Source organism: Dendronephthya gigantea, unplaced genomic scaffold (assembly GCF_004324835.1).
Source record: "Dendronephthya gigantea isolate DGI-Jeju-01 unplaced genomic scaffold, DenGig_1.0 000004F, whole genome shotgun sequence".
NCBI lineage: Eukaryota > Metazoa > Cnidaria > Anthozoa > Malacalcyonacea > Nephtheidae > Dendronephthya > Dendronephthya gigantea.
In genome coordinates, this window is record NW_021163014.1 from 601,880 (window position 1) to 623,862 (window position 21,983).

The 21,983-nt window shown below is 40.2% G+C and overlaps 2 protein-coding genes across 2 annotated transcripts; one reads left to right on the top strand and one right to left on the bottom strand.

The window, feature by feature from the left end:
* Positions 1 to 200: 200 nt before the first annotated feature.
* Positions 201 to 20,378, bottom strand: LOC114544937. The gene is made up of 3 exons (XM_028563415.1): positions 20,221 to 20,378; positions 1,789 to 2,980; positions 201 to 1,038 (listed from the first exon to the last, which is right to left on the bottom strand). The coding sequence occupies exons 2-3, from the start codon at positions 2,933 to 2,935 to the stop codon at positions 980 to 982; spliced, it is 1,206 nt and encodes a 401-aa protein (XP_028419216.1). The 5' UTR covers positions 2,936 to 2,980; positions 20,221 to 20,378; the 3' UTR covers positions 201 to 979.
* On the top strand, positions 2,965 to 5,578 carry LOC114544926. Its single transcript, XM_028563412.1, has one exon. The coding sequence runs from the start codon at positions 3,935 to 3,937 to the stop codon at positions 5,561 to 5,563; it is 1,629 nt and encodes a 542-aa protein (XP_028419213.1). The 5' UTR covers positions 2,965 to 3,934; the 3' UTR covers positions 5,564 to 5,578.
* Positions 20,379 to 21,983: the final 1,605 nt, after the last annotated feature.

Below are 21,983 nucleotides of genomic sequence, written 5' to 3' on the forward strand. Positions count from 1 at the left end.
TGAAATATTCTACAGTGAATTCAGTTGGCGAATTTCTAAGTCTGCGGGCATCGGATTACTGAAGATAATTTTATTAGTAAAAGGCAACTTTTTGAGAACATTTCGTAAATATTGCCAAAAAAAAAATCCTAAAATGTATCACGAAAAACAATCATCTTCACCCTGGTGAAACTTGCTTTAGAATATATGTACATGTTAACAAAAGAACGTTTAAGCGATTAAAAACCTCCCTGTTGAAAGAGAAATCTCTGTTGCACAGGACCAGGTTTACGTTCTCTATTTTTATTTGTGATCAATATTAAGTAAATTTAATTAAAATAACTAAATTTAGTTTAATTAACATAGGTGGAACACGATTAATTTCGAGCCAGGCATTCATGCATTTGTGTATTCATGACAAGGCCGTCAATCCTGGGAGGATGGGAGGCTGCTGGTGGTGCGTCATCCCAGTTTTTTTGGGTGGGGGCCGGGACAAATATCTAATTATTCCCGCATATTTAATGTTAACATAATAGTAAAATACTTAATAGTAAAATATTTAAACTACACAATCTATTTTCGCAGTGCATTACTGGATTGGCTGCTCGACCCGATCGTTGGCCACTTGCAATGGTATACATATTTGCTCTCTTATGACTGAATATAATACACACCGCATTAATTCAGTTAATATAACATTAATCATTTTGAAAGTCCTCCCTCCTCCAAATTTTAAAATGGAATGCACCCTTGACTGGAGGAACTTAAAAAGACAAATAGACTAACAGAAGGTAAAGAAAAATACTGGCTTGCAGCAAAGGCTAAAGCTTCAGTAAAATTTTTACGATTTTCTCAAGCTAGTAATAAACAAATAACCATGAGATGTTGCACGCCATCGCATAATATTACGTATGCTAATCCTACGATATTTTTATGATTTAGAATTCATTACATCAACAATGAAAACAACTAACATTGGTTCATTAGAAGAATTTATAATTCATTTGTCTGACTTGCTTGCTTCATCGTGAGAGAAACCTTTCCACTTTTCAGCCAAATCTGAAAATAAAAGTACAGTTATACATGGTGGGAAACTTTTTGGCTTGAACTTTGAGAGTGATGTGTTTTCCCTCGTGAAATAGACATATTCATGCATTCATTCATGATTGTGGGCATTGTTGAAAACGTTGCTCAGCTGTAAATAATACTCTGAGCATGCGCATTGGCTTCAATTTTGTAGACAATAATGGCGAAGAAAGGATATTTCATACATAACTGGTCAATCATGTTTTACACGTCTGAAAACTCAGAATGGAGCAATGGTGTGCTGTCATTATTGTTCACACTTTTGTATTGATAACAACTCTGAACAGTGTGGGCAGCACAACATTTTTCCATGCAGTGGCGTACGGGAGACGATAAATGGGCACATATTTATATATTCATGTTGTGCCAGATTAATTTCTTTTCAAATCCATTGTTTTTACAGGTCTGTTAACATGAATACGCCACTGGTTCCATCCTGTTCATATCAATATTGCATCAACCTGATCGTTTCTAGGCGTGTATTATTTGCGTGCATATATGATTACGTGCCCTACTTCGTGTAATGCAAATTATAACGAATCAATATGCTGAATGACTTAATGCTGTGACAAAACACATTTTCGGGTACCTTACCTATGGTTTAAAGTTATAAATCTATCAAAATCCATGTATATTTGCAAAGTTTTTTTAACATCCTTAAACTTTTGATACATTCAAAATCCGCAACCATGCTATAGCAACTTTAATAAGAACATAACTTACTTTCTACATGTCTGGCGTTTTCTCTCATTAGGAAGTCAGTTCTTCCTTGCTCCAATTCAACTTTATCATACAACGACAACGTGTATTCATAAAAACGTTTCTGAACCCTCGCTAACGATATAATAATACACGGTGTGATAATCAAGGTGAAACACAGAAGCAGCGAACGAATCACTAGTTGATATGTGCTTTCATACATTTTCTCTTGCACCTTCGCTTCAATGAAGTCAGCCTGTCGCAGTTGTAATTTCAATATCAAGTCACCATACCTCGTCATCAAGTCAAACCATTCGTAAGCTTCCAGATCAGAAGAGTTATATGTGCTCGATAAAATCTTTCTTTTCTTTGCAATCTTTTCCATCCAGTGCGAAGTGTTGGCAAATAACGAAAAATATGTGTTTCTCAACTCGCTGGAAAACAGAAATCCAGCTTCAAGATATTTTTCAGCCAGAACACGTTTTTCTGTATACAATGTTGTGTTGATACATGTATAATCGCTTCCTTGAATGAAATTTAAACCACCAACAGCTCGTTCCATTCCTGCCTCTTCCTTGCTAAGAATCACCATCTCGTATGCGTAAACCAAGTTTGCATAATCCTCCAAGTTTCTGGATTTTGTATATTCAGTTAGTGTTGAAATGAGCTTTGTTATCCATCTTCGGTATGTTAGTAATTGGTCGAAAGCACTTGTTTGACCGTTATCAATTTTACGTCGGAATTCTTCCAAAACGTTTGGAAATGGTATTTTCCCTTCGGCCAGCGTACTGTACTCATCGTCATCCCTTTTCTCTAGTATAGCAATGCTTTCATTCGTTTTGAGTCTAATTTCGCGCAATTTTATTCGTTTGTCTTTAAAATTCAATTGCCTGAAACCCAACTGTAAAGCTGTCATTCCTCTTTCCTTTTGCAAGTTGTGGATAACCAATGCTGTATCAATACTCCCTTGGATTTTATGAGTCAGCTCTTGTTTCTTTTGAAAGGATTTGCCGGTCTGGATGACATCAATGATGATTAGTACGACGGTTCCTATGGAAACGAAAGCGATGATGGCTAACTTCGCCAACTGTAATCGTCGATCCTGCTTCTTTATGACAGCTTTCGGGTGTTCTGCATCACTGCTGCCTTGAAAACCAGGTGAAACATCCATATTACTTTCACTTCGGTGTAGGTTACAGTGAATTTCTCAATAAATCTGAAAAGAAAAGAGAAGAGACAGCATTGCTAACAAAAAATTTTTAAACTAAGTTTAAAGCGTGAATTTAGTTCAAAAGATAATTTCACTATATTTGAAAAAAACTGAGAAGTTGCCGGAAAACAACTGCATTTAACAATAACCTATCACTGTTGGAAATATGTAGCTATATACGTCGATGTAGAGAAACCCCAAGCTCTTACATTGTGACATAACTTTTACGCAAAAAAGTTTGTAAAGTTGGGTGCAAAGTCGTTTAAAATTTCACTTATTGGTGCAGACGATTACTAGGTAGTCTTGCTGAGACTTTAGAGTTTGCATCCTAAACGAGCACCTACAACCGAGTCAAATGTGATGACTCCATCAGATTCACCAATCATGAACGCAAAAGGTCAACCAAAAGTAGCGGTGGTATAGTAGTACAAGTAGCGCTGGAATTCAAATCTGAACCTTGCTATTGCCATAGCCCATAACTTTGTTGGGATAATATCAACAAATTATTGCAATAACGGTAGAAATGATCAGAAATTTACAAGCAGACACGTTCCCAGCAAGCGTGATGGCGTGTAGATGACGTTTACACTTTGGGAAAATTTGTTCGGAAAGTTGCACTTCTCGTGTTACTCGTAATATGTGATGCAATTTGTCTTTAATAGGTTACCTGCATATAGCGTAGCAACCATACGCTCTATCGCTAGTAGAAAAGCGAGGATACTAACAATAGTACTGTGACAATGCAACTTTAACTTAATGGTCTCACTTATTCATGCATGCAGAATGACAATTAGAATTGTAAATAGGATATATAAAATTAGGTGTGTGTAAAAAAAGTGTGTTAATGCTGATTACAAGTTAAGCTGAGAACGGTGTTTTAAAAAGATAAGTTGGCTTGCGCGCTACAATTTGGTAGCAGGAAATGGTTATTTAAGTGTTACTTTGAAGACTAAATCAGGAATGGAGACGCGAAGCCAACGCAGGGAAAGAATCGAAGTTCCTACGGAAAGCGAGAATATCAGCGAACGCTTGGTTGATCGTGAAACAAGCTCACGACCTATCGAATACATTGACGAGCAAATTCACTTCGTTGAGAGTTTACAAGCAGTGAAAAACGGCCTAAACGATATAAAGCAAAGTGAGACCAATCTTAAAGAAAAATACGAGCGAATTTGTGGCGAAAATCAACAGCTAGTTGAACGAATAAAACTGTTAGAAGCCCGTGAGACAGAAAACCGGCTAAGTCAACTCGACTTGGAGACCAATTACCATGTTCTCGAAGAGAAAATTGGCAAATTAACGGAGGACTTGCAAAGAACCAGAACGGGGTGTTATCAAGAGATAGGGCGTCGAGTAGAAACGTCTAACGAGGAAGTTCAAAGCCTTCGTGTTAGCTTTGCTGAGAGTTTTGAACAGTTGCTTGACGTTGTTGAGAAGCTCGATAAAAGAGTGCAATCAAGCGAAACTAGTTTGCAATGCAAAATCGATGAAATGAGTGAAATTCGTTTATCGCAGACCCCAATCAACGCAAAGAAAGTCCCAAAGGTTCCCAAAGCCCAGTCTACAGAAATGAAATCTGAGAAGCCATATATGTTCCGTACACAACTACCACCCAGCGCTGCTGTTGACTCTTGTTTGGACAAACGGACGACCGCATCGAGTGATTCAAAGCAGAGAAAACAGAAACCCATTCAAACGGCACCGAAGTTCGATGGGGACTCGTCATGGGAAGTATTTCAAGCCCAGTTCGACATAGCGGCAGAAATTAATGGGTGGAATGAAGATGACAAAGCAGTTTTCCTGGCCACGGCTCTAGTTGGAAAAGCTGCTTTGGTGCTGAGCAATTTATCTGATCGCGAACGACGGGATTACAGAACGTTGGTCAGTACTTTAACAACCTGCTTTGGGATGGCCCACCAATCGGAGTTGGCGCGAGCCAAATTAAAATGTCGGGGAAAGAACAGGGAAGAGTCTATGGCTGAATTGGCGGAAAGCGTGGAGACTTTAACAAGAACTGCATATCCTGACGCTTCGACAGACCTGCAAGACGTCATTGCCAGAGATAACTTTATCGATGCGTTGCCCGACGATGATATGCGATTAAGAATTCGCCAGCTACGACCATCATCGTTACAAGTAGCTCTTCAAAACGCCATGGAGTTAGAGTCCTTTCACCAAGCTTCACGACACCGTCAAAGATGGCAGCGTAGTGGCTCTTCGTGGAATGTGCGCCAAGTTGAGGAGACTTCCCGTATTGCGCCTAAGACGAGTGAAGAAACATCCAGCATCGAGCGACTTGAGAAATTAGTGGATCAGTTGCTGAAAGAGATGAAAAACCAGAATCGTCGTCAATCGCCTCCACGAACGTCTGGGCGCCCGCGCCCGATGAGATGTTGGAACTGTGGTCAGCTGGGTCATTTACAGAATGATTGTCTCGTGAAACAGGAAGAAATCAAAAAGGAATTCAAGAAGGAAACTGAGGTGGGCAGAGAAGGAGCAGAAACCAGTCAAGGTGACCGAAACATTAAGCATCAGGGAAACGACAGGTGGTCGTCCGAGAGGGGCATGGGCCGACCGAGAAAGTTTTAGAAGAAGCCCCCAGTGAAAACGTCGAAGTAAAGGTGTGTGGTGGTTCACTCATTGTAGACGGCGTTATTCAAAACGTTCCTTGCAAGTTTACAATAGACACTGGTGCAGATGTAACTATTTTGTGTTCGCGCTTGTATGATGTGGTGCAGCGTGGTAAACTGGAAGACGTAGCTGATGGTGAAACACTTAAAGGTCTAGATGGACAGAAAATTTCCGTGGTTGGAAAAACAACTGTACAGATAGGATTGGGTGAAGAAACTTCGTCACAGACGGTATGGATTGCACACATACAAGAAGACTGTATACTGGGCGCGGATTTCCTGAAAAGAAACGGTTGTGTAATCGATTACCCTAACCAAGTGCTTCACATTGGAAAAACCGAGATTCCTATGCATTCAGCAGGAGAACAGATGAAATGTTTCCGATTAATCTTGGACCGAACAGTTAAAGTTCCAGGACACACTGAGATGGTTATTCCAGTTAAAGTAGACATTCCTAGTTCGTGTTCGTGTTGGGGAACAGTAGGACCACCTAGCTTTGGTAATCGAAATAGCGGGATCATGATTGGACGAACTCTAGTTGATTTAGAAAGAGAATATATCCCTGTTCGCGTGGCGAATCTCACTCCTGGAAGACAAAAGTTGAGAAAGGGACTAGAACTTGCAGTTTGTGAACCGGTTTCTAGTGTAACCCTACGACCTCGCGCAGATAAAGACAGTGAACAATCGTCAGATGTGCTTCTACAAGCACATTTGAAACCTTTGCTCGAGAAAACTTCAAAGGAACTAAGCGAAGAACAATTAAATAAAGTTTCACAAGTTCTTATCAACTATCAGGATGTATTTTCGAAGGGAGCAGACGACATTGGTCGTGCAAAGAACGTCCAGCACGAAATAGACACCGGCGACGCAGTTCCAATTAAACAGGTGCCTAGAAGAATCCCCATTGCCAAAAGAGAAGAAGCGGAGCAGGCTGTGGACGATATGCAGCGACATGGTATAATTGAACCATCGACAGGTCCGTGGAGTTCGCCTGTAGTCTTGGTGCGAAAAAAAGACGGAAGTACCCGGTTTTGCGTCGATTATCGCCGACTTAATGACGTCACGCGCAAAGATTCCTTTCCACTCCCTCGGGTTGACACTATATTAGACACTTTGAATGGTTCCCGTTGGTTCTCTACGTTGGACTTGAAAAGCGGGTACTGGCAAGTAGAACTCGATCCTGCTTCAAAGGCAAAGACAGCGTTTTCATTTGGGAAAGGTCTCTGGCAATTCACCGTGATGCCTTTCGGACTATGCAACGCCCCGGCGACATTTGAACGATTGATGGAAACAGCCCTTGCAAAGTTGCCATGGGAAACGTGTCTGGTGTATTTGGATGATATAATCGTACTTGGAAGAGATTTCGATGATCAACTAGCCAATTTACAACTGGTGTTACAGAGATTACGCAGCGCTAATCTCAAGTTGAACCCTAAAAGTGCGTCCTGTTTCAAACTCAAGTTACGTATCTGGGATATGTGGTGTCGGGAGACGGAATAAAGACGGATCCGGAGAAGGTAAACGTGATTAAATCTTGGCCTTGCCCAACCAATGTCAACGAACTTCGTAGTTTTCTCGGACTTTGTTCATACTACAGACGTTTCGTACCGGATTTCGCAAAGATTGCAAAACCATTGCATTCATTGACGCAGAAGAATGTGACCTTTTGCTGGGACGAGGAATGTGCAAGGGCCTTCGAATACCTCAAGGAACATTTAACTCGATCTCCAACCCTCATCTATCCCGATGTGAGCAAACCTTTCATTATTGATGCGGATGCCAGTGAAGTTTCGATCGGAGCAGTATTATCACAAATCGTGGCAGGAGTGGAACATCCAGTAGCTTACTTCAGCAGAACATTAAGTCGACCAGAAAGGCAATATTGCGTGACTAGGAGGGAACTGTTAGCCGTGGTTCAAGCTGTCGAACATTTCCACGCCTACCTTTATGGAAGCCGATTTCTTGTTCGTACAGACCATTCTTCTCTTCAATGGCTGCTGAATTTTAAGAATCCGGAAGGACAGATGGCCAGATGGGTGCAAAAACTCGGCCAATATAACTTTGAAATGAAATATCGAAAAGGGAACATGCATAATAATGCTGACGCGCTATCGAGAAGACCGTGTGGTAAAACCTGATGCCGGTATTGTGAACGAAGGGAAATACGCGAGTCAAATACCAAAGAAGATTCCGCGTGTAGTAGCTGTGAACAGGAAATTAATAGGATACGAACTGTGTCTACAGATTCGCCAGACCAACCTGTCGAACTTCCTTTCGCGAGAGAAGCTCAATTGGAAGATCCTGATATACGGATTATAGTTACATGGATGGAGGAAACTAATGCTAAACCCTCATGGGAAGACGTGTCGTCGTATAGTCCAGCAGTGAAGGTATACTGGGGACAATGGGAGTCTCTAGAACTGATTCAAGGAAGGCTATATCGTATCCTGGAAACAGGGTCTCCAAACAGTCCGTTAAGACAACTGATTGTACCGAAAAACCTTCGAAACAGTACATTAGAGCAACTCCATGACAGTAAAAGTGGAGGACATTTCGGAATTGCTAAAACGCTTGGAAAAATTAGAGAAAGATTCTTCTGGCCGGGTTGCAGAAGAGATGTTGAGGATTGGTGCCGAAGATGCGAAAGGTGTGCTTCGAGAAAAGGCCCCACAAGAAAACCCAAAGGACCTATGAAACAGTTTAATGTGGGGGCCCCGATGGAGAGAGTGGCTGTTGACGTACTTGGACCTTTACCAACTTCGACAAGAGGGAACAAGTACCTTCTGATTATAGGTGATTATTTCTCGAAGTGGGTGGAGGCGTATCCCTTAGAGAACCAACAAGCCGTCGTAGTAGCTGAAGTGCTCGTGAACGAATTTATTTCAAGGTTTGGTGTTCCACTTCAACTCCATTCAGATCAGGGTCGAAATTTTGAGTCCGCCGTATTCTCGGAAGTATGCAAGTTGCTGGGGATTGAGAAGACAAGAACAACAGCTCTTCACCCACAATCGGATGGTATGGTGGAGAGATTCAACAGAACATTAGAGAACCAGTTAGCAATCTTTGTGGAGCGGCACCAGAGGGACTGGGATGACCATATACCGTTGCTATTGATGTCTTATCGTTCCGCTGTCCACGAGAGTACAAGACAGACACCAGCCAATTTAATGTTTGGACGTGAGCTAAATCTACCTATTGATCTATTATTTGGCAGACCGCCCGACACTCAACCAACAGATATTGATGAATATGTGGCAAACCTACAAAGGAGAATGGAAAATACGCACGAATTTGCTCGAATGAGAATCCGAGTCGCAAGTGATAGAATGAAAAAAAGATGTTGGTGCATCCAATGAGATCTTTGAATCTGGTGATTAAGTTTGGCTATTTAATCCAAAACGCAAGAAGGGAATATCACCGAAACTAGCATGTGATTGGGACGGACCTTATTTGGTTTTGAAGCGAATAAATGAATTGCTCTATAGAGTGCGAAAATCGGTTCGGGAAAAACCGCGTGTGGTTCACAGAAACAGACTTTGGCGTTATCTGAAGTGACTAAACTGAATACTAAATGAGACTGACCACCTATTCGGGACGAATAGTTGTAAGAGGGGAGGCAGTGTGACAATGCAACTTTAACTTAATGGTCTCGCTTATTCATGCATGCAGAATGACAATTAGAATTGTAAATAGGATATATAAAATTAGGTGTGTGTAAAAAAAGTGTGTTAATGCTGATTACAAGTTAAGCTGAGAACGGTGTTTTAAAAAGATAAGTTGGCTTGCGCGCTACAGTACGTCAAACCGGAGTGAGAGAAAGCGCTGGATATTCCCAAAGTTGCGTTCCTTGAAAATTGGTCCCTAACCACCGACCGTATTCCGTGCAAAGTATAAGTAGACAGCCATTTTACCTTAAGCACTCCGGCAATAGAACGTTTCGGCTTGCATGCAAATTAACCACGAGCTATATTGAAATTCCTGGAGGACTTGCTCGTTATTTTTCGGTATTTCGCCGCCATGCTTTTGAAGCCACAAATATGGTGGATTTCGCCTTTTGGCCATGTATTTATCACTGACCATGCAGACTCAATTCTGAGCTCGCTACAGCAGCATTCTCCCCCCCTGGATTTTATAAACAACTGCTCCCCCTTGTTTTTATATTTTTTTCGCAGTGAAATCTTGTTGTTGTTTTCCATGACATATTTTTCGCCCTGACCTGCAATAAAGTGTTTTTTGAGATATTCATAAGTCGTAGACGCTGTTTTTGCCAATGCGAGAACAAATACAAATTAAAACGTCAAAGAAATGTTGGCAAAACTACAGATTTTAATACTGACACTATTACTGACCGGTTTATTTTTTATTTTCTTAATGATATTTTCATTATTTATACATTCCTACTATATGAGATTTAACAAATGCTTGAACTTTTTTGTCACTATTGTGAGGATATTTTGAGGACAACTGGATGTTTATGGATATCAATTAGGCTTTTCTGAACCCTGAAGTGAAGACGTGAAATATTACTGAAATTAGCAATTATTAATGATGTTCTCTTGAATGTCTTCAGGACTTTATATCTATGCATAATCCAAAGGAAAAGAGGCCAAAGTTCAGGCAAGATGCTGGGCAACTGACGAATGGACGACTTGCGCTTTAGACTAATTTCTTACCTCGGCAATAAAAAGGACATTTTATGAAAGAGCTTACTAAAATTAGTGAAACTGCCAAGTTTGGCTGTGAGTTGTTGTAATTTACGGAAAATATAGACATGCGAAGTTGACGAATTTTGTATACTTTTGTATTACGGCCGGAAGTTTGTAACTAATTTAGTTACACATTTAAGTAAGCACGAAGAACACTTTTATCCTTTTTAGATGAAATACAAAAAAATATATACCGAAAGCCGAAAATATTTTCATAAAAATCGGGAGGGTGACGACGCAGTTTTTGCACTTTCGATATCGCGATATGGTCAGTGGTAACTACCATGAGCAAAAGGAACTAAGTGGCGTTAGCAAAGCACAAATTCCGTCATCTTAGTGGCTTCAACTTCGGGCCGAGAGCCGGTCCTCCAGGAATTTTAATATAGCTTAGTGAAATTAACCCATTTCAGATGTTGTAACCATAGAATTGGCAATAAAACTAAACCATTTCAGACAATGTGACTTGAAATGGGTTAATTTGCATACAAGCTGAATGGCATGCGAACGGACCATACAGCGTAATAGAGAAAAGCTTAATAAATATTAAGAGCTAATTGTTGCCGAGCGCTTGCACCACTGAGCTATAACGCACGATGACTCTGTAACGGATATCAGAAAATAGATTAACATTAAAAATAGTATACAGACAAACACTAATGGAATAAGGAAAGGTAGCTTGCCGCGGACGTACCATTGCAAGTGCTTCCGAGATTAATATAAAAATAACCATCAATATATATATATAAATATAGCATTTTAGATAAGTAAAGGAAGCGTACACGCCCTATAGAACGAGAGTATAAATAACAAATGTAAACTATTGAATAACAGAGTTGGATTTAGACCTGTTGTCTGTTTGTGTGTGTAAAGTAAGCTCGGCTCGTTACAACTGGTGGCAGCGGAAAAGTTCATAATGTGGACAGCAATTCTTCCGGGAAAATTTGATGATGGTGATTTCGACGCTTGGTTACGAGAGTTTGATGCCTGTTGCACCGCGAACGGTTGGAAAGTCACCGAGGAAAGCGATGTAAAGATCCTCAAACTTCCCGCTTTCTTACGTGGTCGAGCCGCAAGTAACTTCCATGCTATTCCTGTGGCTGAGAGGCGGACTTACAATGATGCCGTGAAGTCGATGCGACGAGCGCTCTGTCCCGAAGCTAAACGCGAAAATTTCTTCGCTGATTTCGAATTGCGAACCCTGCGACCCGAGGAGGATCCGGCCGTATACAAATGGGAATTAGAGAATATCCTTTCAAAAGCTGACCCATCTCTTTCCGATGATGCTAAGTCCGCGTTGTTGACGAGGCAGTTCTCGAAAGGTCTACCACCGACCCTGAAGTTAAAAATGCTGGAACACAACCCTACGCCTACTTTAGCTCAAATGGTTGAATTCACACAACGATTTCGTGCGCTTGGCCTACCAACCGTGCCAGAGACTCCTCGTGTTCACATCGACGCTATTGCTCACCCACCACATCCACCTGATCCACTGTTGAAAGAGATTCTCACCATGGTTGCTGGCATCGCCGAGAAACAACAAGCACTCGAGAACCGCCTGCACCGTACAGAGACCTCTGCGAATCCCTCCCCTCGGCCTTCGTCCACTGGTACCTGTTATTAATGTGGTTTACCAGGACATTTCGCTCGAGATTGTACGCAAAGGCGACCGTTCAGTGCGCGTCGAACGATCACTTGCTACCATTGTGGGAAACCTGGTCACATCGCACGAGAATGCCGCTCATCGCGTCATTTAAACTACTAAGGGATGGACGGAAAGTCGGTGGAAATCGCGCCCATCCTGTCGTAAGTACAAATATTATTGATAATTGTACAGTTATCCACCCATTTGTTGACTGTTTTGTGGACCAAGTTCGTGTTAGTGCTCTCATTGACTCAGGATCAATGAAATCATTTCTTAGTAAGGCGGTTCAGAGAACAATTGACTTTGATGAGCAAAAATTGAACAAAAGCAAGAAGGAGAAATGTGTATCCATTACCGGACACCCTGTAAATATTCAAGGACATTTATCTAGTACTGTCAAATTCTTAGGATCTCGTGCATGTTTTAACGGCAAATTTTTAGTTAGTAATAATATACCATATGACTGTGTTCTTGGCTGGGATTTTATCAGCCAAAATAATTTATCTATATGTAAAGATGTTAACCTAGGTAATTATATGTTAGTGGGCAAACATGGGGCTACCCCCATAACCCCTTTGCAATCGTCTACGAAGGCAGATCGAACAGGAGTCATTGAGTCGAGTCCACCACATGTGCAGGCGGATTCGAACGTCGGACGTTTGTTGTGTCAATCCCGTTTTCAAGGGAACACCGGTGTTTCTTTGGTTGAGAGCGTAATGATTCCACCACGAAAGGAAATTATTTTAGAGGGGAAATTGGCCAAACGTGCCAACAGTAGCATAGGTTTAATAGAGCCACGTTCTGGCGGCAGCAACGCCGCTAGACAAGGGTTTAGTATTGCACGTGTTGTCGTAAAGCCTGACAACAGACTTGTGCCTTTCCGTGTTCTCAATACGTCTAATAGCCCGATTGAATTGACTGCAGGTGAAAATTTAGCAGAATTTTGTCCTTTGATTGAGTCGTGCCTGTCTCGAACCAACATTTGCGGGGCGGTTGGGCATAAGTCACCATCGAACGTTATATCAGATAACATCGAGTCTATAATTGACTCGTCTTTACAAGGGGAAGATAGGGCCAAGCTAAGGAGTTTGTTACTTGAGTTTTCCGACGTTTTTGATAATAATCTAGGGCACACCAACATTTTGACACATGAAATTAACACCGGAAATTCTACACCAATTAAGCAACACCCTCGCCGCATTCCGTTTGCTCATCGTGAGGAATCTGAGCGTCAGATTGCTGAAATGCTCGAAAAAGGCATAATACGCGAGTCGACTAGTCCCTGGTCTAGTCCTATTATATGGTTAAAAAGAAAGACGGCGAAATGCGCTTCTGTGTCGACTATAGAAAACTCAACTCTGTCACTGTTGGCCACGCGCACCCTTTGCCTCGCATTGATGATATTTTGGATTCATTAGGACACGCGCAATATTTTTCAACATTAGACTTAAAAAGTGCCTACTGCCAGATTTCTGTGAACGAAAAAGATCGTCATAAAACTGCTTTTGTCACACAACGCGGTTTATTTGAATTTAATAGAATGCCATTTGGTCTTGTTAACGCGCCGACAACGTTTCAAAGAGCCATGGATCTTGCCCTTAGTGGTCTTTCTTACGTAATCTGCTTATGCTACTTAGACGATGTCATCGTATTTGGTCGCGATTTTTGTGAACATTACACTCGGCTTAAGACGGTTTTAGAGAGATTGCGTTCTCATGGTCTCCGCGTAAAACTTGAGAAATGTACAATTGCGGCGCGCAAAGTTACATTCTTAGGACATTTAGTTTCCGAAGCTGGTATCATGCCTGATCCCGCGAAAATTGAAGCTGTCAACAACATTACCAGCCCACGCAACGTCAAAGATGTACGCAGCTTTTTAGGACTTGCAGGTTACTACCGTAAGTTTATTCCCGGTTTCTCATCCATTGCGGCGCCGTTACTACAATTAACGCAAAAAGCAGCGAACTTTATTTGGAGTGCTGCATGCGAACAGGCGTTTCAACGATTAAAACAATTATTATGCAGCTCTCCAATTCTGGCCTACCCTGACTTTGGCAGGGAATTCGTCTTGCAAACCAATGCGTCTGATTACGGTGTCGGCGCAGTTCTATCGCAACTTGACGATTTAGGAAACGAAAAAGTCATTGCGTATGCGTCAAGAACCCTCACCTCGCGAACAGAAATACTCAACCACCGAAAAAGAAGCATTAGCTGTTGTCTTTGGCACAGCTCATTTTCGCGTATATCTTCTAGGTCGCCATTTTAAGTTAATTACTGATCATAATGCCTTACGTTAGCTGCATACTATGGAGGCCAAAGGTCGTCTAGCGCGGTGGATTATGGATTTACAGGAGTTTAATTTTTCAGTCGTTCATCGTGCGGGTCGTATTCATAATAACGCAGATGCGCTCTCTCGCCTTGTTAAACCTACTTTATCAGCGTCCACCTCAAGCCAACAGGCTGCACACCAAACAACATTTGTTTCAACAATACGTGTTAAATTACCTGGGGGACGCACTGCGTTTGTTAAGTTAGAGAGCAGTAAGCCACTTATAATGAATCCAGACGGTACTTTAGTTAAACTTCCGAATAGCCTTTGTCACGACACCTCCCCTTCCGCTCAAAAGACGCAACTAGTTAATGCAATCACATTAAACCCAACCATGAATCTCAGAGATAATCAACGCAATGACCCACACTTAGCAACTATATTAGACATGAAACGGCGCAATTTGCCTAAACCAACTTTGAATCGCGCTCAAGACCCTGCGCTAAAGCGTTGGCTTCGGCACTATGACCAATATTTTCTGCATGATGGCATTCTCTATAGAGCTCTTGGTAACCGACAAGCATCGGAAAACCATCCGAACAATGTCATATTGATTCCCTCCAACCTCCAAGCAAACATCCTGAAAACCCTGCATGATGGGCCACTCGGGGGACATTTAGGTATCACTCGCACAGAGGAACGCGTCCGAAGAAAATTTTACTGGCCTGGTATTCGCCAAACGGTTTCCGAACATATCCAAACGTGCAACGTTTGTAACCAAAAGAACTCCCCAAATAGCAAAAATTCGGCGCCAGTAGGCCACATTTCAGTCGGTCAACCTTTCACTTTCTGGGCAATGGATTACATGGGACCATTGCCAGAGACCAGTTGGAGGAACAAACACATTTTAGTTGTTGTCGATCATTTCACCAAGTGGTGTGAAGCGTTTGCAACACCCGATCAAAAAGCCAGCACAGTTGCGCCACTCCTAGTCAGTCGCATTTTCTCCAGGTTTGGCCCCCCAGCAGTCTTGCATTCAGACCAAGGCAGAAATTTTGAGAGCACGCTGCTCCATGAAGTGTGTAATTTTATGGGTATTACGAAAACGCGCACTACTAGCTACCATCCTCAGTGTGACGGACAGACAGAGCGCCAAAACCGCACAATTCAGGCTATGCTTTCCTCATTTGTTTCAAATAGGCGAGATGATTGGGACTTGTGCGAAAAAACAGGCAAGGCTCAATCAACCGACAAATACCTGGCGGCCTTTCGAGTCGGGCGAAACAGTCATGTTGAGAAGACCGAAAGGCTGGAAGTTCGGACCTAGATGGGTGGGGCCTTATATAATCTTAAAACGGATGGAGGTAGACTATCGAATTATTTCAAAGGGAGGGAAGGTGATGGTCGTTCACCACGACCATTTAAAACGCAGTTTTATCCCGTTTCAAGAGGGCGAACCAGTTTGCCCTAGTAGGGAAGTAGGTGAGTTCAAGGTGGTTGATGTTACACCCCAACATGACGGAATTTACGAAGTTCCTCGTGCTCGACCTGCCAGACTTAGACAACACATTAATCCGCCATTAAGATATGGATTTGATTGAAAGCATGTCCTCGGGACGAGAACATAAGGAGGAGGATGGTGTAACGGATATCAGAAAATAGATTAACATTAAAAATAGTATACAGACAAACACTAATGGAATAAGGAAAGGTAGCTTGCCGCGGACGTACCATTGCAAGTGCTTCCGAGATTAATATAAAAATAACCATCAATTTTAAAAAATAACAATCAATTTTAGATAAGTAAAGGAAGCGTACACGCCCTATAGAACGAGAGTATAAATAACAAATGTAAACTATTGAATAACAGAGTTGGATTTAGACCTGTTGTGTGTTTGTGTGTGTAAAGTAAGCTCGGCTCGTTACAACTCATTCCAATACCATCATCTAATGATATCTTCTGTTGTAGTCGGACAGGTCATGACGTCGGGCATGTATTTGTCGCTAAATGCTTTGCAAACCTCTCTGAAAATAAGTGTCCGGGTGTTGTAGAGTAGGGGACCTTCCTTCCGTAATTCAGGGCATAATCAACCCATGCTCCAGGGACTGCCTATGCTAGGAATACTGTTTTGTGATCCTGAGAATTAGCTAGCAGCTCATCAAAATTATTGCCTCAAAGAGATACCAAGCTTAATAAAAATTAACCTCAAATTTTTTCTGAATTTCAAAACTTTTCAACGGTGCGAAAGGCCTATGCGGCGCTAATGATGTGCAAAATGGCAGGAATTGAGTTCAGCACATGAAAAACAAGATATATTTTAAACGGACGCCTTATATTTTTTTATCTGAATCAAGTTTGCGGGTACAATTCCGCGAAGGGGCCCAACCCCGCTGTGACACAACCTCTGGTGCGAAGAGAATGCTTTGAAGTGCATGCGAAGGACTGGATGAATATTGTCTCAAAGTTTACCATTCATTTCCTGTTCGATTTAATTTTGAAGACATTTAAGGTAGTCCAGATGTTTTTACTGCTACATAGAAAATTAAAGACGTATTTTATTTCTTCGGCAAACAAACTAAGGGATTTGAAGGCAACTGAAATTAATAAAGGATGCAAATTATTCCAAATCTACTTTATTATGAACATGCATGCTTCACATTATTTTGATGCCTTAAACCGGATAAATCTACATATATATGTAGCTCTAAATATATTTCAGTATAATTTCTATAATACAATATTACAGTTGTCCCTAACTTGCTATCCCTTGAGTGATAGTCTGGACCAAATTTGCTTTGGGAAAATTTTAATTTTCCAACAAAATCTCACCATCTGCTAAATAAAGCTTTATTATCATTTTATCAAGATCGCAATTAAGCTGTGTATGTAATGGCCTAACAAAAATACTTTGTAATTAATTTTTTTGTCATTAGCCTCCACGAACTTTGGGCTAGACTATAACCGTATCTAAAAAAAAACTTTTTTGGCGGCATCGCTTCGAGCTTGCATGCCCTATGAATCGGGGATTCCCTAGATTTTCAAGCTATATAATTTATATAGTGTAAACCATGCCTGCATGTATAAACTGAATATAACGAGAAAACATGAGAAGCTATGTATTCTTTAGGAGCTGAAAACACAAATAAGTGACTACGTTATGTGAATTGAAATGTAAAATCAAGAACACGATCTCAGTGGCTGTGTTTAACTATTAAACTAAACTAAAATAAAGCAAGGTCCGTTCTCTGCCTTAATTTATTGAGACTAGCGGACATCACAGTATAACTTAGGCCATTGATCTGCATTCAAAATCTCAAAGGAAACAAGACGTCCTCTCATGTAGCCATATCCGATTTTTTAGCGTTTGATGTTTTATAGCTTATACGGCTACATAGATGTAGAAAGATGGCTAAAAACCAATATATACTTACAAAATATGCTCGTTTTCAAAACAGGAAGACACCAACAAATTCGTTCCGAGTTTGAAATGCAGTGTATATAATAGTAATAATTGTACTTCTTCGCATATTGACGATATTGAATTGCCCCCTAGCGAAATCATCTCGTATACAAACAAACTCTTAAAAGCTCTTCTTGCCATTGGATAGAATTTTTACTGACACCCAGTTAATCAAAACTACACAAACGCTTCATTATCATCTTGTTCCGTAATTAATATTATATCCATGCATATATATTGCTTATACACTAGTGTGTGAATCTCAGTTATTCAGTTATTCTCTAGATTTATTTCCCCAAAAATATTCAACAAAAACTCAGTGACCGGTGTTTCGCATTTAAACTTGACAAATTTTCAGCTGCGGCGAAGGTCATTTAAAAAAAATATTAATACATGCTTTCTAATTTTACCTTAATTACCGGCACTGCGAGTGAGCAAGTGAGCAAGGCAGCACATCTATAATTTATTTATATTTTTGACGCCAAGAATCTCGATTTTTTGCTACAACAATGCTTTGCCTCTGATCTGTCATTTAATATACTGTACTACTCTTAGATCGAGCTGCAGATTTCTCAGTTAAATAAGGCGCAATGAATTTTTGATTTGTCAACATATCGGAGAAGTGTTAGTTTTTATTGTATGAACATGAGTGTTATATAGAGTTTTACGCCACCAAGCTAGAAAAATCGTATTTAAACACACGTATAACCGCTTAAAAATATCATATTTCTGCCATTTTATCCTGTACCTCCGCACATACGCCTGTAAATTTTGCAGAACATTCGTCGGGAGACTTGAAACAAGTGTCACGCAAATAAAATGGAAGCCATTCAACGTCGCCACGAAATATTGCCGTCTACTTCGTCAAAAGCTAGCGTTGTTTCATGGCACGATTAGCTAAGTTTAGGATTTAGCTACATATTCTAGTATTATTCTAACTATGTTTGCTAACGCTTTGTCAATTTGTGAATGTTCTTTCTAGCTTACAGTTTCCATTCGTTCATTTCATACCGTATTTATATACCGTATTTACAAATTGTCATTTGCTTATAATTTAATATGTTCATATAAAATATATATTACATGGTTGCTTGGAAATATGGATTTATTTCTGGTATAGAAAAAAATATTACTAACTGGTTCGCTGCGCACACTCGTTAGCAATTAATATTCTTTTCAACACTCACTTTTCTGCGCAACCGTATAATATTCTCTATTTATTATAAGAACATGGGTATATATTTTATCGGAAAATAAAACACTTATATTTTTCATATTTCACTATCATCATCATCTAGGCCTATTGCGCCAATGAGGCGCAATATTTCACTATAGTGACATAAAATATGAAAAAAATAATTATTCAACGCGTGTGAATGTTTTCTCGTGCGACCGTCGCGAGTTTTCCCACTTTGTTTTATTTTTGTCAACAATTGCAGTCTGACTGTCTGAGTGTATTGAGTTACTTTTCATTTTTGCCCATATAATAAACAGAACATACGGTTCGCTCGAAGATGGACTTTATATTCTCATTATATTGACAAGCTGGTGAGTGTTGACAAGATCAGCGCTGACGATGCGATAATTATATTCGGGAATATAGTAAATTCAGCGCAAGTGGCGCGGAGAAGGTGCGGGTAATGTATTTTATCGCGCAGGTATAGCTAAATTTAACTCGATTCCATCTTTTTTCCATTTTCCTGATAAATCAGTTTGGTCCCAAGTTGGATCCAATTCACTTCTGATGGATGTTTTATAAACTGTTGTTATGTAATGCATATCAGCAGCAAATCCACTGAAGCCAATGTACTACGGCTTCACCAATAGCCGACTATATTTTATACGTCAGACGTCAGTCAAAAAAATTGGATCGTGTGAACAGACCTTAAAACAACAAGTCATTTCCCCTACGCAATACAGTGCGTTGTAGCACATGCTATCCGGCTGGTTTGTAGTTGATACCTTGTTATGCATTTGTGGGATAAGGTGTGGATAACTTTTTGCTTACTCATGCATGTAAATAACTAAATCTATAAGTTTTCTAAAGTGCATCGAAAATTAAATATATATATAGTTATAGTATTAAAGTATATAACGCTATTATAATCATAATTACACGATACGGTATCATGCATGTAACAATTTATATTACCTTAGTTGGGCGGTTGTTCGGAAGGCGTTCAGCTTAAACGAGTGATAAGCAAAAGTTAAAAAATAATTTTAAAGATGCAGTTTAAAGAAATACGAGGCTCACAATTTCGGCTAAATAATTTATAATATTGTCCAGAGATTAATAACCTAACACTGCGGTTGCGGTTCGGCTTCGCTTATGTTGCGGTTCGGTTGCTATCGAACGGTAGAAACCGCAGACGATTGCAAGGCGAAAAATAAGTAACATAAGAAAAATAGTGAATAATATATTAAAACATACAACCGGCAAATCAAAACGGTATAAAAAAAAATACAATAAATAACGTGCAGATTTCTCAATGGCAATAAATATAAAGTTAGAATTGATATTTTATACACTAGCTGTACCTTTTTGTACAAGCGTCGCGACCGTCAAATACCCAAGCCAACCAGACTGTAAATACTCCTTATGATATATTAATACCACTATCTGCCATATTTCCTTGAAAGTAATGCATGGGAGTGCAAACTAGCAACTATATTTATATTATATACAAACCAGCTGTCCTGCGAAAGCCGGTTTAGTTGCAATATTTCTTTTCATCGGTTTCACTTTTGTTGAAATAAATATTGATTGTTTCCTGGCCCTATTTATATTGCGTTAATGCGTACGCTTAAGAATAGAATGCCGGCTTATTATAAGCTGATACAAAGGGCCTGCATATTTACTGATTGTGTTATTGTAATATTGTAATTTCGCAGGCCGCAGTTAATGCTATATTATGCTTGAGCATTTTTAATACATATTTTAATGAGCATATGTTTGAATAAATTTTCCATGCAGGATTGAAATACAAGAATAAACGTTTGATGTCCAGCATCCCGGCCTATTTAGATCTTCAGTTGGTAATGCATTACACGACTTGATTCCCATCAACAACAAAGTAGTTTCTAATCAGGACCTATACTAATGCTGAGATACGGGTGATATATAAACTGAAGGTTTTTAAAGGGTTTTAATTTCGATTGCAATCATACACAACTCAATTCAAGCCAGGAACAGTTGAGAAACTGTTAGTTAACTATCGGTCCTCCGGCAGGAATCGAGTCTGCGCTTTTATGCGATGCCGGTGCACTGCTCTTGAGATTTGACTGCACCGGCATCGGATAAGCGTAGGCTTCCACTCGAAATTAAGACCCTTTAAAAACATTTAGAAATTACCTACATCGAGTGAAATGCCAAAAAATCGTAAATGATTTATCCTCTGATCTGACACATAAATAGCTGTTTTGTACATAATCGAGATTTCAGTAATTCAGTTAAACTTTCGGAAAAACAATGCAGCTATAGGGTGTTACACTGGGTGTTACTTTTTGTTTTAATTATAAAAACATTATATAGCTCTAGAAATATATGCATGTGTGTAATATTAACTACAAATGTTTTATGAACATCATGCGTGCCATGCATGCATGCTAATTGTCTTTTTCAGTTTGAAAGGCTGACTTTTCTCAGTGAAACTTCCTGCAGTTGTTAATCTATAGATCATCGCGTAGACATGATTATAAGATCAGTGAAAATTGGGCAATTACACGGAGCTGAAAAAATAAACAGCTGAAATCGAGGACCGAACCTCTGGATAGCAAACGATAGTCGGATATATTATAATAAAAATGTCGAAAAATGTAATGTAACAAGACGTTCACTCGGACTACAGTAATTTCGCTTGAGCTTGCATCGCCTCATTTTTGGTGTTATGGCATGTTCGTGACACCAGCGCGAAAAACGATCCTAGAACCTGGACCGTAGCTAGAAGCTTAATTGGAGGGGGGGGTGTATATTCATACATTCGTCCTATGCCCGACTGATTTCTTTTGTACGCTATTGCTCCAACGGGATATAAACATGAATATATGAATATACACCCCCCCCAATTAAGCGGTCTAGCTACGGCCCTGTCTAGAGCGATTTCCATTTGTTCTAAGTCTTCCGCGTGACTCTCGCTCACGCGTGACTCTCGTAAACTCGCTAAGAAAAAGGAAAAAGGAGCCCATTTAGCACGCAACCTACGTTAGCCCAAGTAATAATCCTCAAGCGCCGGGCAATGATATTATTTCCGACCGGAGATTTCCCATGTCCCTGTTAAAAAGAAAGAGATAAACGTGATTGC

What these genes read in the sequence shown, in the direction of transcription:
- LOC114544937 (XM_028563415.1), bottom strand. Translation starts at nt 2,935, where the DNA reads ATGGATGTTTCACCTGGTTTTCAAGGCAGCAGTGATGCAGAACACCCG. An exon ending in AAACGCCAGACATGTAGAAA is followed by an intron (nt 1,039 to 1,788) that starts GTAAGTTATGTT and finishes TTTTATTTTCAG; the next exon opens with ATTTGGCTGAAAAGTGGAAA.
- LOC114544926 (XM_028563412.1), top strand. Translation starts at nt 3,935, where the DNA reads ATGGAGACGCGAAGCCAACGCAGGGAAAGAATCGAAGTTCCTACGGAA.